Source organism: Mobula hypostoma, chromosome 3, assembly GCF_963921235.1.
Source record: "Mobula hypostoma chromosome 3, sMobHyp1.1, whole genome shotgun sequence".
Lineage (NCBI taxonomy): Eukaryota > Metazoa > Chordata > Chondrichthyes > Myliobatiformes > Myliobatidae > Mobula > Mobula hypostoma.
The window spans coordinates 111,705,028-111,723,046 of NC_086099.1; the positions used below are offsets into that span (position 1 = coordinate 111,705,028).

Genomic DNA, 18,019 nt, shown 5'->3' on the forward strand with positions numbered 1-18,019 from the left:
GACTGCTTCATCAAGCACCTCTGCACCATCTGTCACAAGCGTGAGTTCCCAGCAGCCATACATTTTACTTTCAATTCCCATTTCCATTCTGACGTGCTGATCCGTAGCCTCCTCTTATGCCAAGATGAGGGCACTCCCATATGGGTAGCTTCCAACCTGACGGTATGAATATTAATTGCTCCTTATAGTGAACAACCCCCCCCTTCTATTCCACACTCCGACCTTTCACTTCATCTCACCTGCCTATTACCTACTCCATGTCCTCCCCTCCTTCCCTTTCTCCTATTGTCCACTCTTCTGTCTTATCAGATTCTTTCTTCTCCAGCTCTTGACTTTTCCCACCCACCTAGCTTCACCTTCATCTTCCAGCTAGCCTCTTTCCCCTCCTCCCACCTTTTAATTCAGTCATCTTCCCTCTTCCTTGATAGTCCTGAGTAAATGTTGACCGTGTACTCTTTTCCGTTGATGCTGCCTGATGTGCTGAGTTCCTCCAGCTTTGTGTGAGTTGCTTTGGATTTCCAGTATCTGCAGACTTTCTCCTGGTGTAGATGATAATGGAGATTTTCCAGAATGCTGCTCGGCTTGGATTGTTTCAATTATAAGGAGAAAATGGATAGGTTTGTTTTGGTTTCTTTGGAGTGAAGGAGGCCAAGGAGGGTCTTAGGGAGGTGTACAAAATTACCAGGGCCATGGATATAGGGTTAATAGTGAAAAGATTTTCTATATTACAGAGATGAATGAAAACAAAGAGTTCAGGTTGAAGGTGAGGAGTAAGATTGTAAGATGGAGTCTAAGATTTTTTTTACCTCCAGAACCCTCTGGAACGCACTGTATATCGTTTTGAAGTATTAGAATTGCCAAGGCATAACAAACTTTGGACCAAGTACCGGTAAATGGGATTAGTTTAGATGGGGACTCAATATGGATCTGGGTATAATGAGCTGCAGGGCCTATTTCTCAACAATATTGTTCTTCACTGGCCGGTCCACATTCCTCTAAACCACTGAATTCAGTGACCCTTCCCTCATTTGTCTCCTGCCTTTCCAACATGACAATCTCTTGTCATCAGGGAGCAGCATTCTCCAGCAGCCGGAAGAGTGCTCTTTGTATTGTGGTGCAGTGTCTAACATCGTAGTACAGCCTCTTGCTCATATTTTGCAGTAAAGATGATGAGCAGTTTTTTCTCTACACAGTAATTAGTGAAAAATTGGAACTTTTCCAAAAGGTTGTGATGGCTGGGTCACTCCAAATGTAAAACATTTATATATTTTTTTTGTTTGGTATTGGTTTCACATAATATGCATTGGAATTGGAAAATGGATTTAAGATGAGGAGCAATCAGAATAATATTAAATAGAAAAATATTTCTGTGGATGGAATGGCCAACATTTGTTCTAGGAAATTGATAAATGGCAATCAGAATAAACTGAGGTAATATTCTGTAGATGTTTGATGTGATTGGTGAAGTAGGTTTGGTTGATGAGGCATAGAGCATGAGAAGTATTAAGCAGAAACAGAGTAGGGTGACACTGGGGTTGGATGTTCTGTCATTCTTTTGCCATCAATGGCATACAAAGTAATGAAATTTGTTCCAATATTGCACTGCATTCAGCAGCATAACCCTTACATTACTCGCAGTCTTCAGCAAAAGACGAATGAACCCTCTGCATGAAAAGCTGTAAGTAGGCTCATTAATCAGCAAAATCTTTAGAGAAACATCCTATAACTCATGAGGAAAATTCCAGAAAATTGACTCCAGTCAAATTAATATTACCTTTTTATTTATAACCATAACATTTCAAAAATTCTGCAAATTCTTATACACCTATCTAGAGTAATGTTCTTCTTTTCAGTGTTGTATTTTAAGAAATCCAGATGTAGTACGTCACCATATACAACCCTGAGATTAATTTTCTTGCAGGCATTTGCAGTAAATACAAGAGACATAATAGAAGCAATGAAAGATCACACCCAAAGGAACAGACAAACAATCCATGTGCAAAAGACAACAACTGTGGAAATACAAAAAGAAATAATAATAATAATAACAAATAATATCAATAACATGAGATGAAGAGTCCTTGAAAGTGTGTCCATAGATTATAGGAACAGTTCAGTGATGGGGTGAGTGAAGATGAGTGAACTCTGGTTCAAGAACCTAATGGTTGAGGGGTAGTAACTGTTCCTGAACCTGGTATGTGGTCCAGAGTCTCCTGTACCTTACTCTTAATGCCAGCAGTGCGAAGAGAATATGTCCTGGATGATGGGGTCTTTGATGATAGGTGCTGCAATGGTCTTTTATTAATTCCTCACTACTTTTTGTGGGAAACTTGTGTAAAGTCAATTACAAGGAAACGACATCCCCATTTCCTTTAAGATCTTAGATACTTTGTGTCACAAAATGATGAGACGGAAGTAACCTGATCATAAACCTGTTTGTTTTTTGTTCCTACCCTTTTTTTTTCCTTTTTCCACTTTATTTGGAATATGTTCCCTGTAAGGTAAGATCCTTAGCCACTAATCGGGAATGTTTGCATCTTGAAGCAATCACTGTCTGATTGATGATTAATAATCCCAGCTTGCTGTTTGAATTTCAAATTGACTTTTGCCTGCCATCTATAAATTTGCTTGGGTTTTCTCTGCCTAACTATGATTGCTTTCGGCTGCAACAAAACCTGCAGCAGCTCTGTACCTCCTACTGCTGCCACTGCCGCCGCTGTGTTGTTGCAAGTTAAATTATATTGGCTTTGCCAAAAGGAAAAAATGCTTGTGATTCTTGAATATTTTGCACCTAAATTCAATATATGTTGTCAATTTACAGCAGCAAAAAGTCTGATGAATAAGAAGACAGATGGAGTTAAGGTAAGTTTGAATTTAACAGAGACTAACAAATTGTGCTCTTACTTCTGTGATCTGAACTTATTTGGTGTGTTTTTTTTTTCTGTTTTCATCACTGTTAACAAACTTGCCAGCTTGTGTGATTTTCACCAAAATAGATTCCCATCCTGCACACAAATAGCGATTTATTTTTAACCAATTCTTTCCTTACAGACAAGACATCAGGTAACACTGAGGCAAGTCAAACTCTCCTGCTGGCTCCAATTGTGGAGATTGGATTAGAAAATCCTCTTCGATTACAAAAATAACTTCTAGATTTAGCACTAATTGCATATTTGCAAGACTTAGGAAATAACAAGCTTGATTACATGGTTTGTGTAGGTGCGTCACTGATATATCCAATTAACTGGCATTTTAAATTTAATACTTGCACTATGAAATTTAAGTTGCTTCGTCACATATTTATTCATTTGATTTCTGCAGCTTCAGTTGTCTCAACATTATATTAACCAACAGCTCACTTTCCAACTGCACTCAATTCTGGTTAATTGGGACCAGTACATTTTGGCCCAATTAACAGAAGTTTCATAGAAATAATTAAAAAGGATAACCTACCATTTAACTCAGTAACAAATTATACATTTATATGAAATACAGAGTGAAATGGAACAATGCTGAAACTACTACAGTACTGTGTATTAGTTCCTATTAGTTATCAACAGAGCAATTAATCCAGTGCATGCTACCATCTTCTTTTGTTTGACTATAAATGAACAAAATCAGTGCAGACACCTAGTGCTGATAATGGACTGCCTTCTTAAGATGCTTTTCATGATTGCGTCCTCCGAATCTTCACTTTCATTGTAGCATTCAAGATGACCGTCAATATCTTCATAATTCCTAACTTGTTGAGGGAGTAAAATCGTTTCATTTTCATTCCTCAAAGTTGCTGGTTGAACGCAGCAGGCCAAGCAGCATCTATAGGAAGAGGCGCAGTCGACGTTTCAGGCCGAGACCCTTCGTCAGGACTAACTGAAGGAAGAGTGAGTAAGGGATTTGAAAGCTGGAGGGGGAGGGGGAGATGCAAAATGATAGGAGAAGACAGGAGGGGGAGGGATAGAGCCGAGAGCTGGACCGGTGATAGGCAAAAGGGGATACGAGAGGATCATGGGACAGGAGGTCCGGGAAGAAAGACGGGGGGGGGGGTGACCCAGAGGATGGGCAAGAGGTATATTCAGAGGGACAGAGGGAGAAAAAGGAGAGTGAGAGAAAGAATGTGTGCATAAAAATGAGTAACAGATGGGGTACGAGGGGGAGGTGGGGCCTAGCGGAAGTTAGAGAAGTCAATGTTCATGCCATCAGGCTGGAGGCTACCCAGACGGAATATAAGGTGTTGTTCCTCCAACCTGAGTGTGGCTTCATCTTTACAGTAGAGGAGGCCGTGGATAGACATGTCAGAATGGGAATGGGATGTGGAATTAAAATGTGTGGCCACTGGGAGATCCTGCTTTCTCTGGCGGACAGAGCGTAGATGTTCAGCAAAGCGGTCTCCCAGTCTGCGTTGGGACCCGACGCAGACTGGGAGACCGCTTTGCTGAACATCTACGCTCTGTCCGCCAGAGAAAGCAGGATCTCCCAGTGGCCACACATTTTAATTCCACATCCCATTCCCATTCTGACATGTCTATCCACGGCCTCCTCTACTGTAAAGATGAAGCCACACTCAGGTTGGAGGAACAACACCTTATATTCCGTCTGGGTAGCCTCCAGCCTGATGGCATGAACATTGACTTCTCTAACTTCCGCTAGGCCCCACCTCCCCCTCGTACCCCATCTGTTACTCATTTTTATGCACACATTCTTTCTCTCACTCTCCTTTTTCTCCCTCTGTCCCTCTGAATATACCTCTTGCCCATCCTCTGGGTCACCCCCCCCCCCCGTCTTTCTTCCCGGACCTCCTGTCCCATGATCCTCTCGTATCCCCTTTTGCCTATCACCGGTCCAGCTCTCGGCTCTATCCCTCCCCCTCCTGTCTTCTCCTATCATTTTGCATCTCCCCCTCCCCCTCCAGCTTTCAAATCCCTTACTCACTCTTCCTTCAGTTAGTCCTGACGAAGGGTCTCGGCCTGAAACGTCGACTGCGCCTCTTCCTATAGATGCTGCTTGGCCTGCTGCGTTCAACCAGCAACTTTGATGTGTGTTGCTTGAATTTCCAGCATCTGCAGAATTCCTGTTGTTTTCATTTTCATTCCTGACCATTTTTGGCATCTCCACGTCTGAATGCAGTGAGCAAAACAGTTTTGAATTGTCTTACTGCTCACTACTTGCAAATGATCAGTGATGAAAATCGCTGCTTTTTGAACACAAACATACACACCAACACTATTTAAACACTGTTTTGTCTAAGTATGGTGTCGTGTCTAACAACTGCACAATGTGCATGTGACTGACAATAGTTAGAAACTGTTCCGCAACATTTACTTATCCCAGTTAAGCGGCAGAATATCCCAAATAAATGAAGGGAATCCCAAGCTAAATTCTCCACTAGTTTTTGTTCTTTAAGAGTTGTCCCAAAGAAGTGGCCACCCTAATTAAACAATGGCCCAACTAAATGGAATCCACTGTGTTTGCAAAAATGTAATGATCTCGATAGGTTTTTGCTCACCCAAGAAAATAAGGATACAGTCAGTAATGGAAAGAAATATCTAAAGTTTTTTAAAACATTCACCTGGGAATATACAATGTATTGAATCATTGGAATCTATTTTCCTCTCCAGAATTTGAGTATTTGCCGTAATATTTCTGCGTTTCTGTTTGTGTGATTTTAAGACTGATCAATAAGTAGCACTGTTGTTGAAATTATACATATCTATGGAAAGAGATGTATTTTTTAGGAAGATCAGAATTATGGATGTATGAATTAACTTATCTGGATTTGAATTATTCCAAGAATTGAACTGTTCAACTTCTAATTTACTAGTTCCAGACACAATTCAGAGAACTAAAATGTTTTGAGAGAGTTGAAGCACCTTTGACCAATGTGTTAGTCTTATAACACTTGAAATACAGTTGTGTTGGGCCATTTCCTACTAATGTTTTTGAATCAGAGTAGACCTTGGTGATTATAATCCATCCATACCTCAATATTTGTGGAGCCCTGGCAATCAGCATCTGTTGCATTGTTGAAGTACTGAAGAAAACTTCTTTAATCTAAACGCAATTTAAGAAATTTCATTTGTAATTCAATAAATCTTTAAAAGTTACAGAAAAACTGCATTATTCTTTCACTCCTCCTGTAAAAGGCAATGCGTGAGCACCTTACATACCTAGTAAAGAATGTGCTGACTGACATTGGAGAGGGTTCAAAGGAAGTTCACAAAAATGATTCTGGGATTGAAAGTCTTATTACATGAGGAGGGTTTAATGGCTGTACTCACTGGAATTCAGAAGAATAAGGGGGTTCTCATTTCAAATGTTGAAAGACCTAGAGAGAGTGGACATGGAGAGGATGTTTCCTAAAGAGGGGGAGTCTGGGACCAAGAGAGCACAACCTCAGAATAAAAGATGTCCATTTAGAATGGAGATGAGGAGGGATTTCTTTAGCCAGAGGGTGGAGAATCTCTGGAATTTGTTGCCCCAGGTAGCTGTGGAGGTCAGGTCATTGAGTGTATTTAAAGTGGAGACTGTTAGATTCTTGATAGATCAGACCTGAAATGTTACAGGGAGAAGGCAGGAGAGTGGGTTGTCAGAAAAATGGATTAGCCACGATCAAATGGTGGAGCAGACTCAATGGTCGGATTGGCCTAATTCCGCTCCAAACCCATATGGTTTAGTTAGTATTAGGTTACTGATAGCCCTTAAAAGATGCTGGGCGAAGATTATGATATCAGGATAGGTGGATTAATAATGTTGTAAGACTAATATGTTCATTCACTAGGTGCTAAATTTTATGGATAGGTAGGTGGTTTGCTTACTATTTCTGACACCTTTTCACAAAAGATTATCATGGCCGAGCAACTAAGCTGCAAAGCTAAATTTATAGCCCTTTAATTATTTAGTTAAAAATTAAGTATACCAGGTGTTTTTTTTATAGAGAAGCAAAGTTTGTAAAAAATTACTGTAAACTGCCTACTTCTCACATCCTTATCTGAGTGTATTATTGCAACTGCATATGAAAACAACAGCTTTTACTTCAGAATATTTTGAAAGAAGACACTGCCATTTATATTGTACAACTGCATGAACATCACATAGAACAGCTGATGCATCAAATAATGGTGCAACTGTTCCGTTCAAACTATTTTTAAACAGAGATAATATGGAATCTTAACCTTTTTACAAACTGTGCTAAAATTAAATGTTGTTTCAAAGGAAGTTGTGATTAAATGTCAGAGGTTTCAACCATCTATTCTCTTCCCCCTAATCCTGTTTTCAAGAGGTACTGCTTTGATAGTATATTCACAGACCAGGTTGAAAATACGAGCTGTATGGAGCCGCACAGCCTCATTTCCTGCTAAAAGATGATTCTTACTACGCAAAAAATCAAGTGTCCCAGCATATAGTCCATTTTCAACTATGATTTTGATGCTACACAAAAAAAGTTGTCTTTGATCTTTATCTTCATTTAAGATAGATAAGCATGCTTGAATTGAAAAGTAGTAATTTCCATGAAATGAGATAATTAACCCTTTCTCTGCCTTTCTCAATGCATGTTACTTGTTTTTGACAGTACAGTATATGTAATCTACTTGCTAGCATTTGTTATTTACATCTTCTGTAGAGCTGTTGGCTACTCTCTATGTCAAGTACATTTATAGTATTTTTATACAATATAAGATATTCACTAATCATGCCCATGTGTAATAGATTTTTCTCTGAAAAATGTCAGAATTTCTCTTTCATTTCATCTGCTTCAAGTGGGCAAGCTTTTCCTTGCATTAGCCAATATTGAATTATTTTAGCATGATTTACGTACTGTTTTCACTATTTATGGAATTCAATTAGTTAATTATGTTGTATTGCTAAAGCCTAAGACATGATTGGGATTTTTTTTCACTAATTTATGTCCGTGCAGATACTTTGTTTACATCCTGCCTTAGTTACTTGTATTTGCAATATAATTTCCTTGCATTTAAACTTCTAACTGGATTTTTTTAGGTTATAAGTTACTTATTCACAATGGGATGATAGTATCAAGTTATAAAATATTTTAAAATTTGAAGCAAGATAATAATGAATACTATGAAGAGATATTGCTAGGCCAATTTTATAAACTGATGGAGCTTTCTCAATTTAGGTCTGTATTCAGAGCTCATGATTTTAATTCCAAAGCTTCCTCCTCGGCTCTAGTGTATTAATTTAAACTAGTGCTTGTGTGTTTGCTCAAGTTAGTTTAAATATATGTGTACCCAAAATATATGTGTATTTTTATTTTAGAATTTGCAGTTTTAAGTTATTTCATTGATAATTGAATATTAAGTGTAATGTCTTGGATAATTAAGGATTCATACTTGATTTAAAATTTTGCTAAAAATCCGTATTTGACCTTCACATGTCAGGAAGCATCATTTCCACATTCCTTGCCCTGCCATAAAATTAAATGTATGTGTCACAGAGAAAGAGAATTTATGAGAAACCAAATCCGAAGTTATTAGTAAGTGGAAAACTAAACCAAAACTGAAATATGATTCTTAAGCATGGCGGTGAGGAATCAAAAGGACTGAGCCTTAGGGTCTTCTGAAAGACCTTTGGAAATTATTCATGTAAGTGGCTTATGTCAGAATTTTGAAATGGTTATATGGTAGTAATTGAATGTGAAGTTAAGGGGTACTGAAGATGTTCAGTAATCAATCAGGTCAACTCAGAATAATGAAACTTTACACCATGGAAGGGGGATTTTTGACCAGTTGCATCTGTGTCCACACTCTGAAAGAGCCTGCAATGTTCACCTCTTCCCCTCCTGCTTCCAGTTGTTGCAATATTTGTAAGTGTTTTCAAAGTTTATTTCTTTGAAGTGCTGTACTTCATTGAAATAATTAATGTGATATGAGGCTAGATTTGGAGAGAAACCTGGTCAAGCAATTGTTCTGGGATATTTCTCAAGTGGAGAAGGCAACACAGGTTAGGGAGAAACTTCCACAGATCAGAACAAAGATGATGCTGCCGATAATAGCAGACGGAGGGTAAATTTCAAACATTGAGCTGATATAGGCGAAACATTTACATGATAAATAAGATTTTGATTTTCATACAGTTGGCCAATTTAACTTGAGGATAGGCATTATTTCAGAGTGGAATGAAGTGCAGGGATGGAAGTGAATTTCTACATCTGTAGAAATTTGCTGGCATCTTTGTTGGCATACGAAATCAAACTCCTAACAAAATATAGCCACTAAGCATGCCTTCTTCATAATTGTATCAGAATCAGGTTCATTATTACTGATATACAGTATATTGTGAAATGTGTGCATTATATAAAGCATATTATAACTTACAACAAGGAATTTGTATTTAAAATATAATTATTTCAATAGGAGCAAAAATAGTGAGGTGTGTTCATAGGTTCATGGACTGTTTAGAATTCTGATGATGGAGGGAAAGAAGCTGTTTCTTGAGTGTGTCTTCAGGCTTCTGTACCTCCTCCCTGATGGTGATAATATGTAAGGGGAATGTCTTGGGTGATGGGGTCCTTAATGATGGATGCCACTTTTTGAGGCATCACCTTTTGAAGGTGTCCTTGATCCTGGGGAGGCTGGGGCCCATGATGGAGCTGGCTGAGTTTACAGCCCTCTGCAGCTTTTATCCAATCCTGTGCAGGGGCTCCTCCATACCAGATGGTGATGCAACCAGTTAAAATGCGGGGTTCTGAGTTGGAGGATCAGCCATGATCATAATAAATGGTGGTGCGGGCTCGAAGGGCCGAATGGCCTACTCCTGCACCTATTTTCTATGTTTCTATGTCTTTGGTGGCATACCAGATCTTCTCAAACTCTTAATAAAATATAGCCACTAAGCATGACTTCTTCATAGTTGTATCAATATGTTGGGCTCACAATAGATCTTCAGAGATGTTGACACCCGGGAACTTGAAACCACCCAGCCTTTCCACTGCTGACCCCTTGGTGACGAATGTTGTGTGTCCCTCGATGTCCTCTTCCTGAAGCCCACAATCAGTTCCTTGGTCTCACTGACATTAAGTGCAAGGTTGTTGTTTTAATGTCACTCAGCTGGCCGATCTATCTCACTCCTGTACGCATCCTCATCACCATCTGAGCTTCTGGAAACAGCAGTTGTCTCGTCAGTGAATTTGTAGATGGTGTTTGCACTGTGCGTGGTAAATAGAGGATGAATTTCAGTATGGATACTACAGTGGTTGGAAATGAAAATGGCACTTTAATTATCGAGGTAATGTTGAATTGTGTTGTGAAATTTTCAACTCAGCCCTAAGTTGGAAAGAGACAAGAAGATCATACGTGAAGTTCAACATGAAGAGTTGATGGGGAGAAGCATTTGTTGCATAAGTGAAAATTTGTCCCTGTAAGTGAATCATAGAATCATAACACAGAAGGAAGTCATTGTGTTCACATTTGTCTGATAGTAAGAAATTGTGGCCAATCCAATTCTCAATGTTGGAGATGAGTTTAAAAGCACAGGAGGGGAAAGAAATGATAGGAAGTTTCTCGGGTGACAGTGAAGGCTGTACCAGCGCTTTTGGATGATCTCAGCAAGGGACAGATAATGATTAAGGAATAGAGGGCATTCCATAGAGTACAGGGTGAGAACAGGTCTTCCAGCCTATCATGTCTATTCTGACCATGCCAAATTGAACTAATCTCATATACCAGTACATAATTGATTTTGTTGCCTGTTCATATGCCCGTCTACATGCCTCTTTACTTCCATTATTCCCCTGCAACTGCATTTCAAGCACATATTATTCTCTTTGTGCAGGCAAGAGTGCAGAAGTGCCTTGACAATCTGCTTTGAGCTTTTTTTCTCTCACTTTATACCTATGCTCTTCAGCATTTGACATAACCACCATGGAGAAAGAAAAACCCTTCGATATCTAACCTATCCATGCTGCTCATAACTTTATAGACATATCAGGTCACCCATTCTGCCTTGATCATGTCAGAAGAAACAATGCAAGTTTGTCCAACCTCTCTTTATAGCTGGTGTAGTCCAAACCAGGTGAACCTCTTGTGTTCCCTTTCCAAAAGTCATCTGCATTCTTCCTATAATGTGGTGACCAGAATTATACACAGCATTCCAAAGTGGACATTGTTGATAAGTGCAGGTTTGGTTACAATATGGATGAAATCATGTAAGAACAGTCCTACTGAGGATGGGTGATCCTCACCCTGGCATGACAAGTTAATGCTTACAAAATTAATAAGTAGTGTCATACTTTCATATGTCGTATGTTCATGTATTCCTTTCCTCTAAAACTAATGTGCTGATGCATTGAGCTGTTAACAAGATGATGCATTTAACAATATAGTGATGTAACTGCTGCAGCCTTGGGGGAAAAAATGACAAGAAATTCCATGAAATGATGTGCTTACATGTTGAGCTGTATCAATGCCAGATTTAACAGTTCAGCTTTAATTTTATGTGTGTGTACCAAGAATCGAATAATGAAGAAATCAGCTCCAAAACTAGTGGATACGGAGAAAACTTTTTGGCAGCTGTTGATAAATTATTTTTACTATCTTTTATTGTGGTAGTTTTTGTGTATTTATTTCTTTTTTTTGTAATTTATTTTTTTATTGAAGTTCATCATCAAACAAACATTTCCATAAGATGTATTTCAGATATTGTACATATATATCATATAGTCATATTTGCCACAAATCTCCACATAATATTTATCTGAGGTATACACTTATAGAAAAGAGAGGAAAGAAAGAACAAGCAAAAGGAGAAAACTATGTACAAGTAGGGAGTGATTTTTTTTCACAACATATTCATTGATTTATGAGAATAAAATCAGGCCTATGAAGTGTTATGTAGTTAATCCATTTTTCCCAGTATGAATCAAATTGTTCCAACTTATGATTTCTAATTTCTGTGTATGTATTTCTAAGTAAATCATTGTTTCTAGAAATAGCAAACAAAATGCTGTAAATTACATTGAATTAAGCGAGATTTATTTTGCCCTCTTCTTGCAGTAGAGGGGTTATCAGAAGACAGTACTTGGGGCATTAGATCTGTATGGGTTGACGAGAGCAAGGAAATTTATAACCTATTGGCCAAATCATCAGAAGCAGACTTTATGCATGACAGAGTCTTTGTTTCTTGTCTGAGTTGTGCTGCAGAGGATGGTGCACGTGATTGTGCCAGTGGTTAGTACAGCCTTTGAATTTTTATAGGGCATCAAGGCACTGCAGAGCAATTCATATTTGCGGATGTTTCTGTGGAGATCTCTCCAGAGGTGATGCAGTGTGGGCAACTGCACCGTTTCTTTATAGGACTAGGATTTTATAGGACTATAGGACTCTGTCCCTTTGAAAATAGAACTCAAATAATTGTCAATAGATCACAGGAGGAGGACATCTATAATTTCCTTGTTCATAGTATGTATAAAGTACTTCATTGTTCAGCTTGTGTCTTGCAGTTAGAGATCATGAAAGGTGCTATATAAATGCATATTTTGTTTAGTTTTTATGGTGAGCAAACATGCATCAACATTTGTGCCGTTGAGATCCTTTTAGTGATCAGCTTGTCAACAAGTGAAACACCATTTCCTAAGAAATATTAAATCAAGGCTTTAATTTTGGAAGAAGTATAACATATTTTCTATTCAAGAAAATTGACTGCTACTGATTCCCTTGTCACCTAAATGTTGACAGCTATTGGTAGGGGATTGCCTCGTTTTCTCATGTCCACTTAATAAAGCTTTGGCTCCAGGAAGGACATGCTGTTTTGCACTGTGAATTGTGCATTGCTGCTGGTGGTGGTAAGACATTGGATGGTAAGGAAAATCATTATCAGGTTTATTATCACTAAATATACGCCGTGAAATTGTTTAGCAGAGGCATACAGTGCAAGACATAAAAAATTACAGTAAGTTACAAAACTAAATAAGTAGATAGGTGATTAGTGTGAAAGTGGGATAGCAAAGATAGTATCCTACAACAGTATCTGTAGAGAGTTACCATAAGACCATAAGACAAAGGAGCAGAAGTCGGCCATTCAGCCCATCGAGTCTGCTCCGCCATTTTATCATGAGCTGATCCATTCTCCCATTTAGTCCCACTCCCCCGCCTTCTCACCATAACCTTTGATGCCCTGGCTACTCAGATACCTATCAATCTCTGCCTTAAATACACCCAATGACTTGGCCTCCACTGCCACCTGTGGCAACAAGTTCCATAGATTCACCACCCTCTGGCTAAAAAAATTTCTTTGCATCTCTGTTCTGAATTGGCGCCCTTCAATCCTTAAGTCATGCCCTCTCGTACTAGACTCGCCCCACCATGGGAAACAATTTTGCCACATCCACTCTGTCCATGCCACTCAATATTCGAAATGTTTCTATGAGGTCCCCCTTCATTCTTCTAAACTCCAAGGAATACAGTCCAAGAGCGGACAAACGTTCCTCATATGTTAACCCTCTCATTCCCAGAATCATTCTAGTGAATCTTCTCTGTACCCTCTCCAACGTCAGCACATCCTTTCTTAAATAAGGCGCCCAAAACTGCCCACAGTACTCCAAGTGAGGTCTTACCAGTGCCTTATAGAGCCTCAACATCACATACCTGCTCCTATACTCTATTCCTCTAGAAATGAATGCCAACATTGCATTCACCTCCTTCACCACCGACTCAACCTGGAGGTTAACCTTAAGGGTATCCTGCACGAGGACTCCCAAGTCCCCTTGCATCTCAGAACTTTGAATTCTCTCCCCACTTAAATAATAGTCTGCCCATTTATTTCTTCTACCAAAGTGCATAACCATACACTTTCCAACACTGTATTTCATTTGCCACTTCTTTGCCCATTCTCCCAATCTATCCAAGTCTCTCTGCAGACTGTCTGTTTCCTCAGCACTATCGGCCCCTCCACCTATCTTTGTATCATCAGCAAATTTAGCCACAAAGCCATCTATTCCATAATCCAAATCGTTGATATACAATGTAAAAAGATGCGGCCCCACCACAGACCCCTGTGGAACACCACTGGTGGCCGGCAGCCAACCAGAATAGGATCCCTTTATTCCCACTCTCTGTTTCTTGCCAATCAGCCAACGCTCTATCCACGTATGTAAGTTTCCCGTAATTCCATGGGCTCTTATCTTGTTAAGCAGCCTCATGTGTGGCACCTTGTCAAAGGCCTTCTGAAAATCCAAATATTCAACATTCACTGCATCTCCCTTGTCTAGCCTACTTGTAATTTCCTCAAGAAATTGCAATAGGTTTGTCAGGAAGGATTTTCCTTTAAGGAAACCATGCTGAGTTCTGCCTATTTTGTCATATGTCTCCAGGAACTCCGTAACCTCATCCCTGACAATCGACTCCAACAATTTCCCAACCACCAAGCTAACAGGTCTATAATTTCCTGTTTGCTTCCTTGCCCCCTTCTTAAATAGCAGGGTGACATTTGCAATCTTCCAGTCCTCCAGAACCATGCCAGAATCTATTGACTTTTGAAAGATCATTGCTAATGCCGACGACTGCAGAAATCCTCCAACTCTGGCCTCACTCACAATATTTGTGCCTCGTCCAGAGAAGTTTCTCAACAGATATGCACCACAGAAGGCTGATGGTAGGGAATTCAAATGATAGTTTTATGGTTTAGAAGATATGTGTAGATTTTCACTTGCTAAATGTTTCTGACCTTTAGTTTAAATGTTAGTACTTTTACTGAGATAATTGCTCTTGTTGATCAGGCTGATTCTACGGAGAATCTTTGTATCACTAAAACTGAGGATTTTATTATAGATATCCGTTAGTCTCATGAGACCATGGATTTGCACCTTGGAAAGTTTCCAGGGCGCAGGCCTGGGCAAGGTTGTATGGAAGACCGGCAGTTGCCCATGCTGCAACTCTCCACACCACCGATGTTGTCCAAAGGAAGGGCACTAGGACCCTCTACAGCTTGGCACCGGTGTCGTCACAGAGCAATGTGTGGTTAAGTGCCTTGCTCAAGAACACACACGCTGCCTCATCCAAGGCTCGAACTAGCGACCTTCAGATCACTAGACAAACGCCTTCACCACTTGGCCATGCGCCAACACAATACTGAGGATAAGTTGAGCTATTAATTTTTCTCCAATGCCCATTAACTTCCTCTGCTTAATCATGCTTTTTTAAAATTCATCTTTGGGATCTGGGCATTGCTGAAAAGACTGACATTTATTTACCATCTCCAGTTATCCTTGGGATGGAATTTGAGCTTTCTCCCCAGTGTCATAGTGTTGTACAGCATAGAAACAGCTGCTTTATTTTTGTTTTATTCAATTTATTGAATCCAAACTTCACAGCGGTGTGATGGGGTTAAAAGATGCCTCAATCACTGTTTTCGACTTCTGGGTTGCTTGAACAATAACTTAACCACAACTTTGCCATTCTCAATCACATCTAAACCTTTATTCTTACCAGCTGAAACAGTTAAGCCATTGAACCTTGAGGCTCCAACCCTCTCTGCACCAACCACTCTTATAAGCACTTCCTTCCATTCAGATGTAAGCTTGTGTAGATACTGTGACAAGAATCACCCCAGTAATAATGATCCATGAGGCACAGAGATTCTGTACCGATAAGTACCTTTTATTGTCTCAACTAAAAAGCACGTGGGTTCACAAACGAACTACCTGTGTGTACCCCACTAGAATCCCAGACCCTCCATGAGCAGTCAGAAAGGAGTCTACACTGGCCAAGTATTCCTCATGGTCCCGATCTCCACGTGTCCATGGGGTCCCCCTTATCCACAAAGTTTGGTCTCTGGTTGTTATTGCCCCTGCTTATTTAGAGCTCATGACTCTTATAGAGTTCCTCATCAGTTGAACTGTTGGATCTCCAGCCATTTGCATACACTCTGACTGGTCCAAACAAGTTAAATAGGGCAACCCAGATAGTGTCTAGTGAGATTACAGATTGTTTCATTGGTAGGTCTGGTATTTTACATAATAAGTAGCTACTCCTCAGAGAATGGTATCACATTTAGCAGGTAATTACCTGAAGTTCCTTGTGTCCATAGTCAATTGCTCTGATTAGATTGTCCCAGAGGAAGAATCATTTCAGAGTCCACGCATTTTACATAACAAATTGTCTGAGAATGGTCTCAGGTTTAGCAGTTCATTACCTGAAGCTTCTTGTGTCCACGTTCAGCTGCTCTGATTAGATTGTCCCACAGCAAGAATGAGTTCAGAATCCACAAAATGGGAAACAAAGACAACTGGTTTGTCTGCTTCCCTTGTCCTTGACTCATCAAATCCACTAATTGCATACTGTAATTTCTTCTGGCCAACAATACCCTTCACCTATAGTATTTTTAACAAGTTTTTTATTCAATACAGATGCATCCTAATTTGGGCCTTCTATAAGTTATTCTCCTATGAAGTATTAGGGTAAGCAACACGCACAACACACTGGAGGAACTCAGCAGGTTGGGCAGCATCCATGGAAACGAACAGTCAACGTTTCGGGCCGAGACCCTTCATCAGTACTGAAGAGGGAAGGGGCAGAGGCCCTATAAAGAAGGTGGGGGGAGGGTGGGAAGGAGAAGGCTGGTAGGTGCCAGGTGAAAAACCAGTAAGGGGAAAGATCAATGGGTGGGGGAGGGGAAGCAAGGAGGTGATAGGCAGGAAAGGTGAAGAACAAATAGGGGGACGCACAATGGGTAGTAGTAGGAGGTGGAACCGTGAGGGAGGTGGTAGGCAGCTGGAGGAGGGGCAGAGTGAAACTGGGATGGGGGGAGGGAATTACCGGAAGTTGGAGAAGTATTAGTGTAAAATTTTGTAAAGCCGAAATGTACTTATTAATTCCACTTCACTGGTAAGTTAGTTGCATGGGAACATCTACAGCTAACATACTTGTATAAGTACCTACTAAAATTTCAGACGTTTCAATAATTGCTCAAATAACATTATGGCAGCTCAGTAATTTATGCGGTACTTTTAGTTGAAGGATATGCCACATTGCAATCATAAGTATACAGTGTTTGCTGACAGTCTGACTTATTGCCATAAGATTGAATATGTTGCTTATAATAAATGTCGATGTTATGGCATGGAAGAGTTTTAATGCCAGTTCAAGCACTGTATGGAGGAATTGTAAGTGGAAGGACAGTGGGATAAAGGGAAGTAATTCGGGTATCTTGCAAACTCCCAATCCTGTGTGGTATTGCTCGCATGATAATGTAGTTAAAATTCCAAAGAGAACATTGTAAAGAAATAAAGTCATCCAGAAAGCTGCTATTGCTGAACCATGCCCAAGAGTATACAGTTGAACTTCAGGAGTGACAGTAAACAATCCAGGCAAAATTGTTTACTATATTTCACTTTGGGTGGTGGGGTGGCCTGGAATTCATGGTTATTGAAATACATTTCTAGGGAAATATTTTATATCTTTCATTTTTTAAAGAGCATTTTTGTGCAGCAGCTTATGGGAAGTCAATGTTATAGTGTGGACTGGTGTATGGAAGTTAGGTGGAGACAGTTTTTATATAATCTAGCAATACCGGAGAAGGTGAAATTGCTTTGTGTGTGTTGCAGTTTGTCAGAAATGACTGCTGAAACATGAACAAAACAGATTTTTCCTTTTCACATCTCACCGTGCAATATTTAGTGAATTTGTCTGAGGTTTTAAATATCAGCATGATTAGCCTTATTTTTCACGTAGCTAGACAAAGAAATATTTTATCTGTTCAGATCAACTTGATTTTGACCATAAGAAACAAATTCAGCTTTGAAAACAAATGAGTGTTGTGTTTCACTGCAACTCTATCATCCCGTTGTGCCATATGTAATCTCAGCTCATTAACAGCAATAAATATTATGAGTATTTTGTATTATTTAGCAGCTACTGTGATCTTCGTGCCTTGTATGTGTTGCATTTCTTTTTTTTTGCCAAGTTAGTTGTTTTCCTTTCTTCTTCACTACTAATTTTGATGAAAATCTATATCTTTTAATTGTGTTTTACTTTTGCCTTCCATTTGTGGAACTTTTTTCTGTTTCTAG

General features: G+C 39.5%; 1 protein-coding gene across 15 annotated transcripts in view; it reads left to right on the forward strand.

Annotated features, from left to right (window-relative positions):
- LOC134344192 (calcium/calmodulin-dependent protein kinase type II delta chain) overlaps positions 1–18,019 on the forward strand; it is a 586,032-nt gene that overhangs the window by 475,612 nt on the left and 92,401 nt on the right. For 8 of the 15 annotated variants that reach the window (XM_063043590.1, XM_063043586.1, XM_063043589.1 and 5 more), the window contains exon 13: positions 2,825–2,862. In XM_063043590.1, the coding sequence (XP_062899660.1) occupies positions 2,825–2,862 (38 nt within the window). Of the gene's footprint in view, positions 1–2,821; positions 2,863–18,019 lie in introns of all 15 variants that reach the window. The other 7 variants (XM_063043584.1, XM_063043588.1, XM_063043595.1 and 4 more) reach the window with 1 other exon arrangement.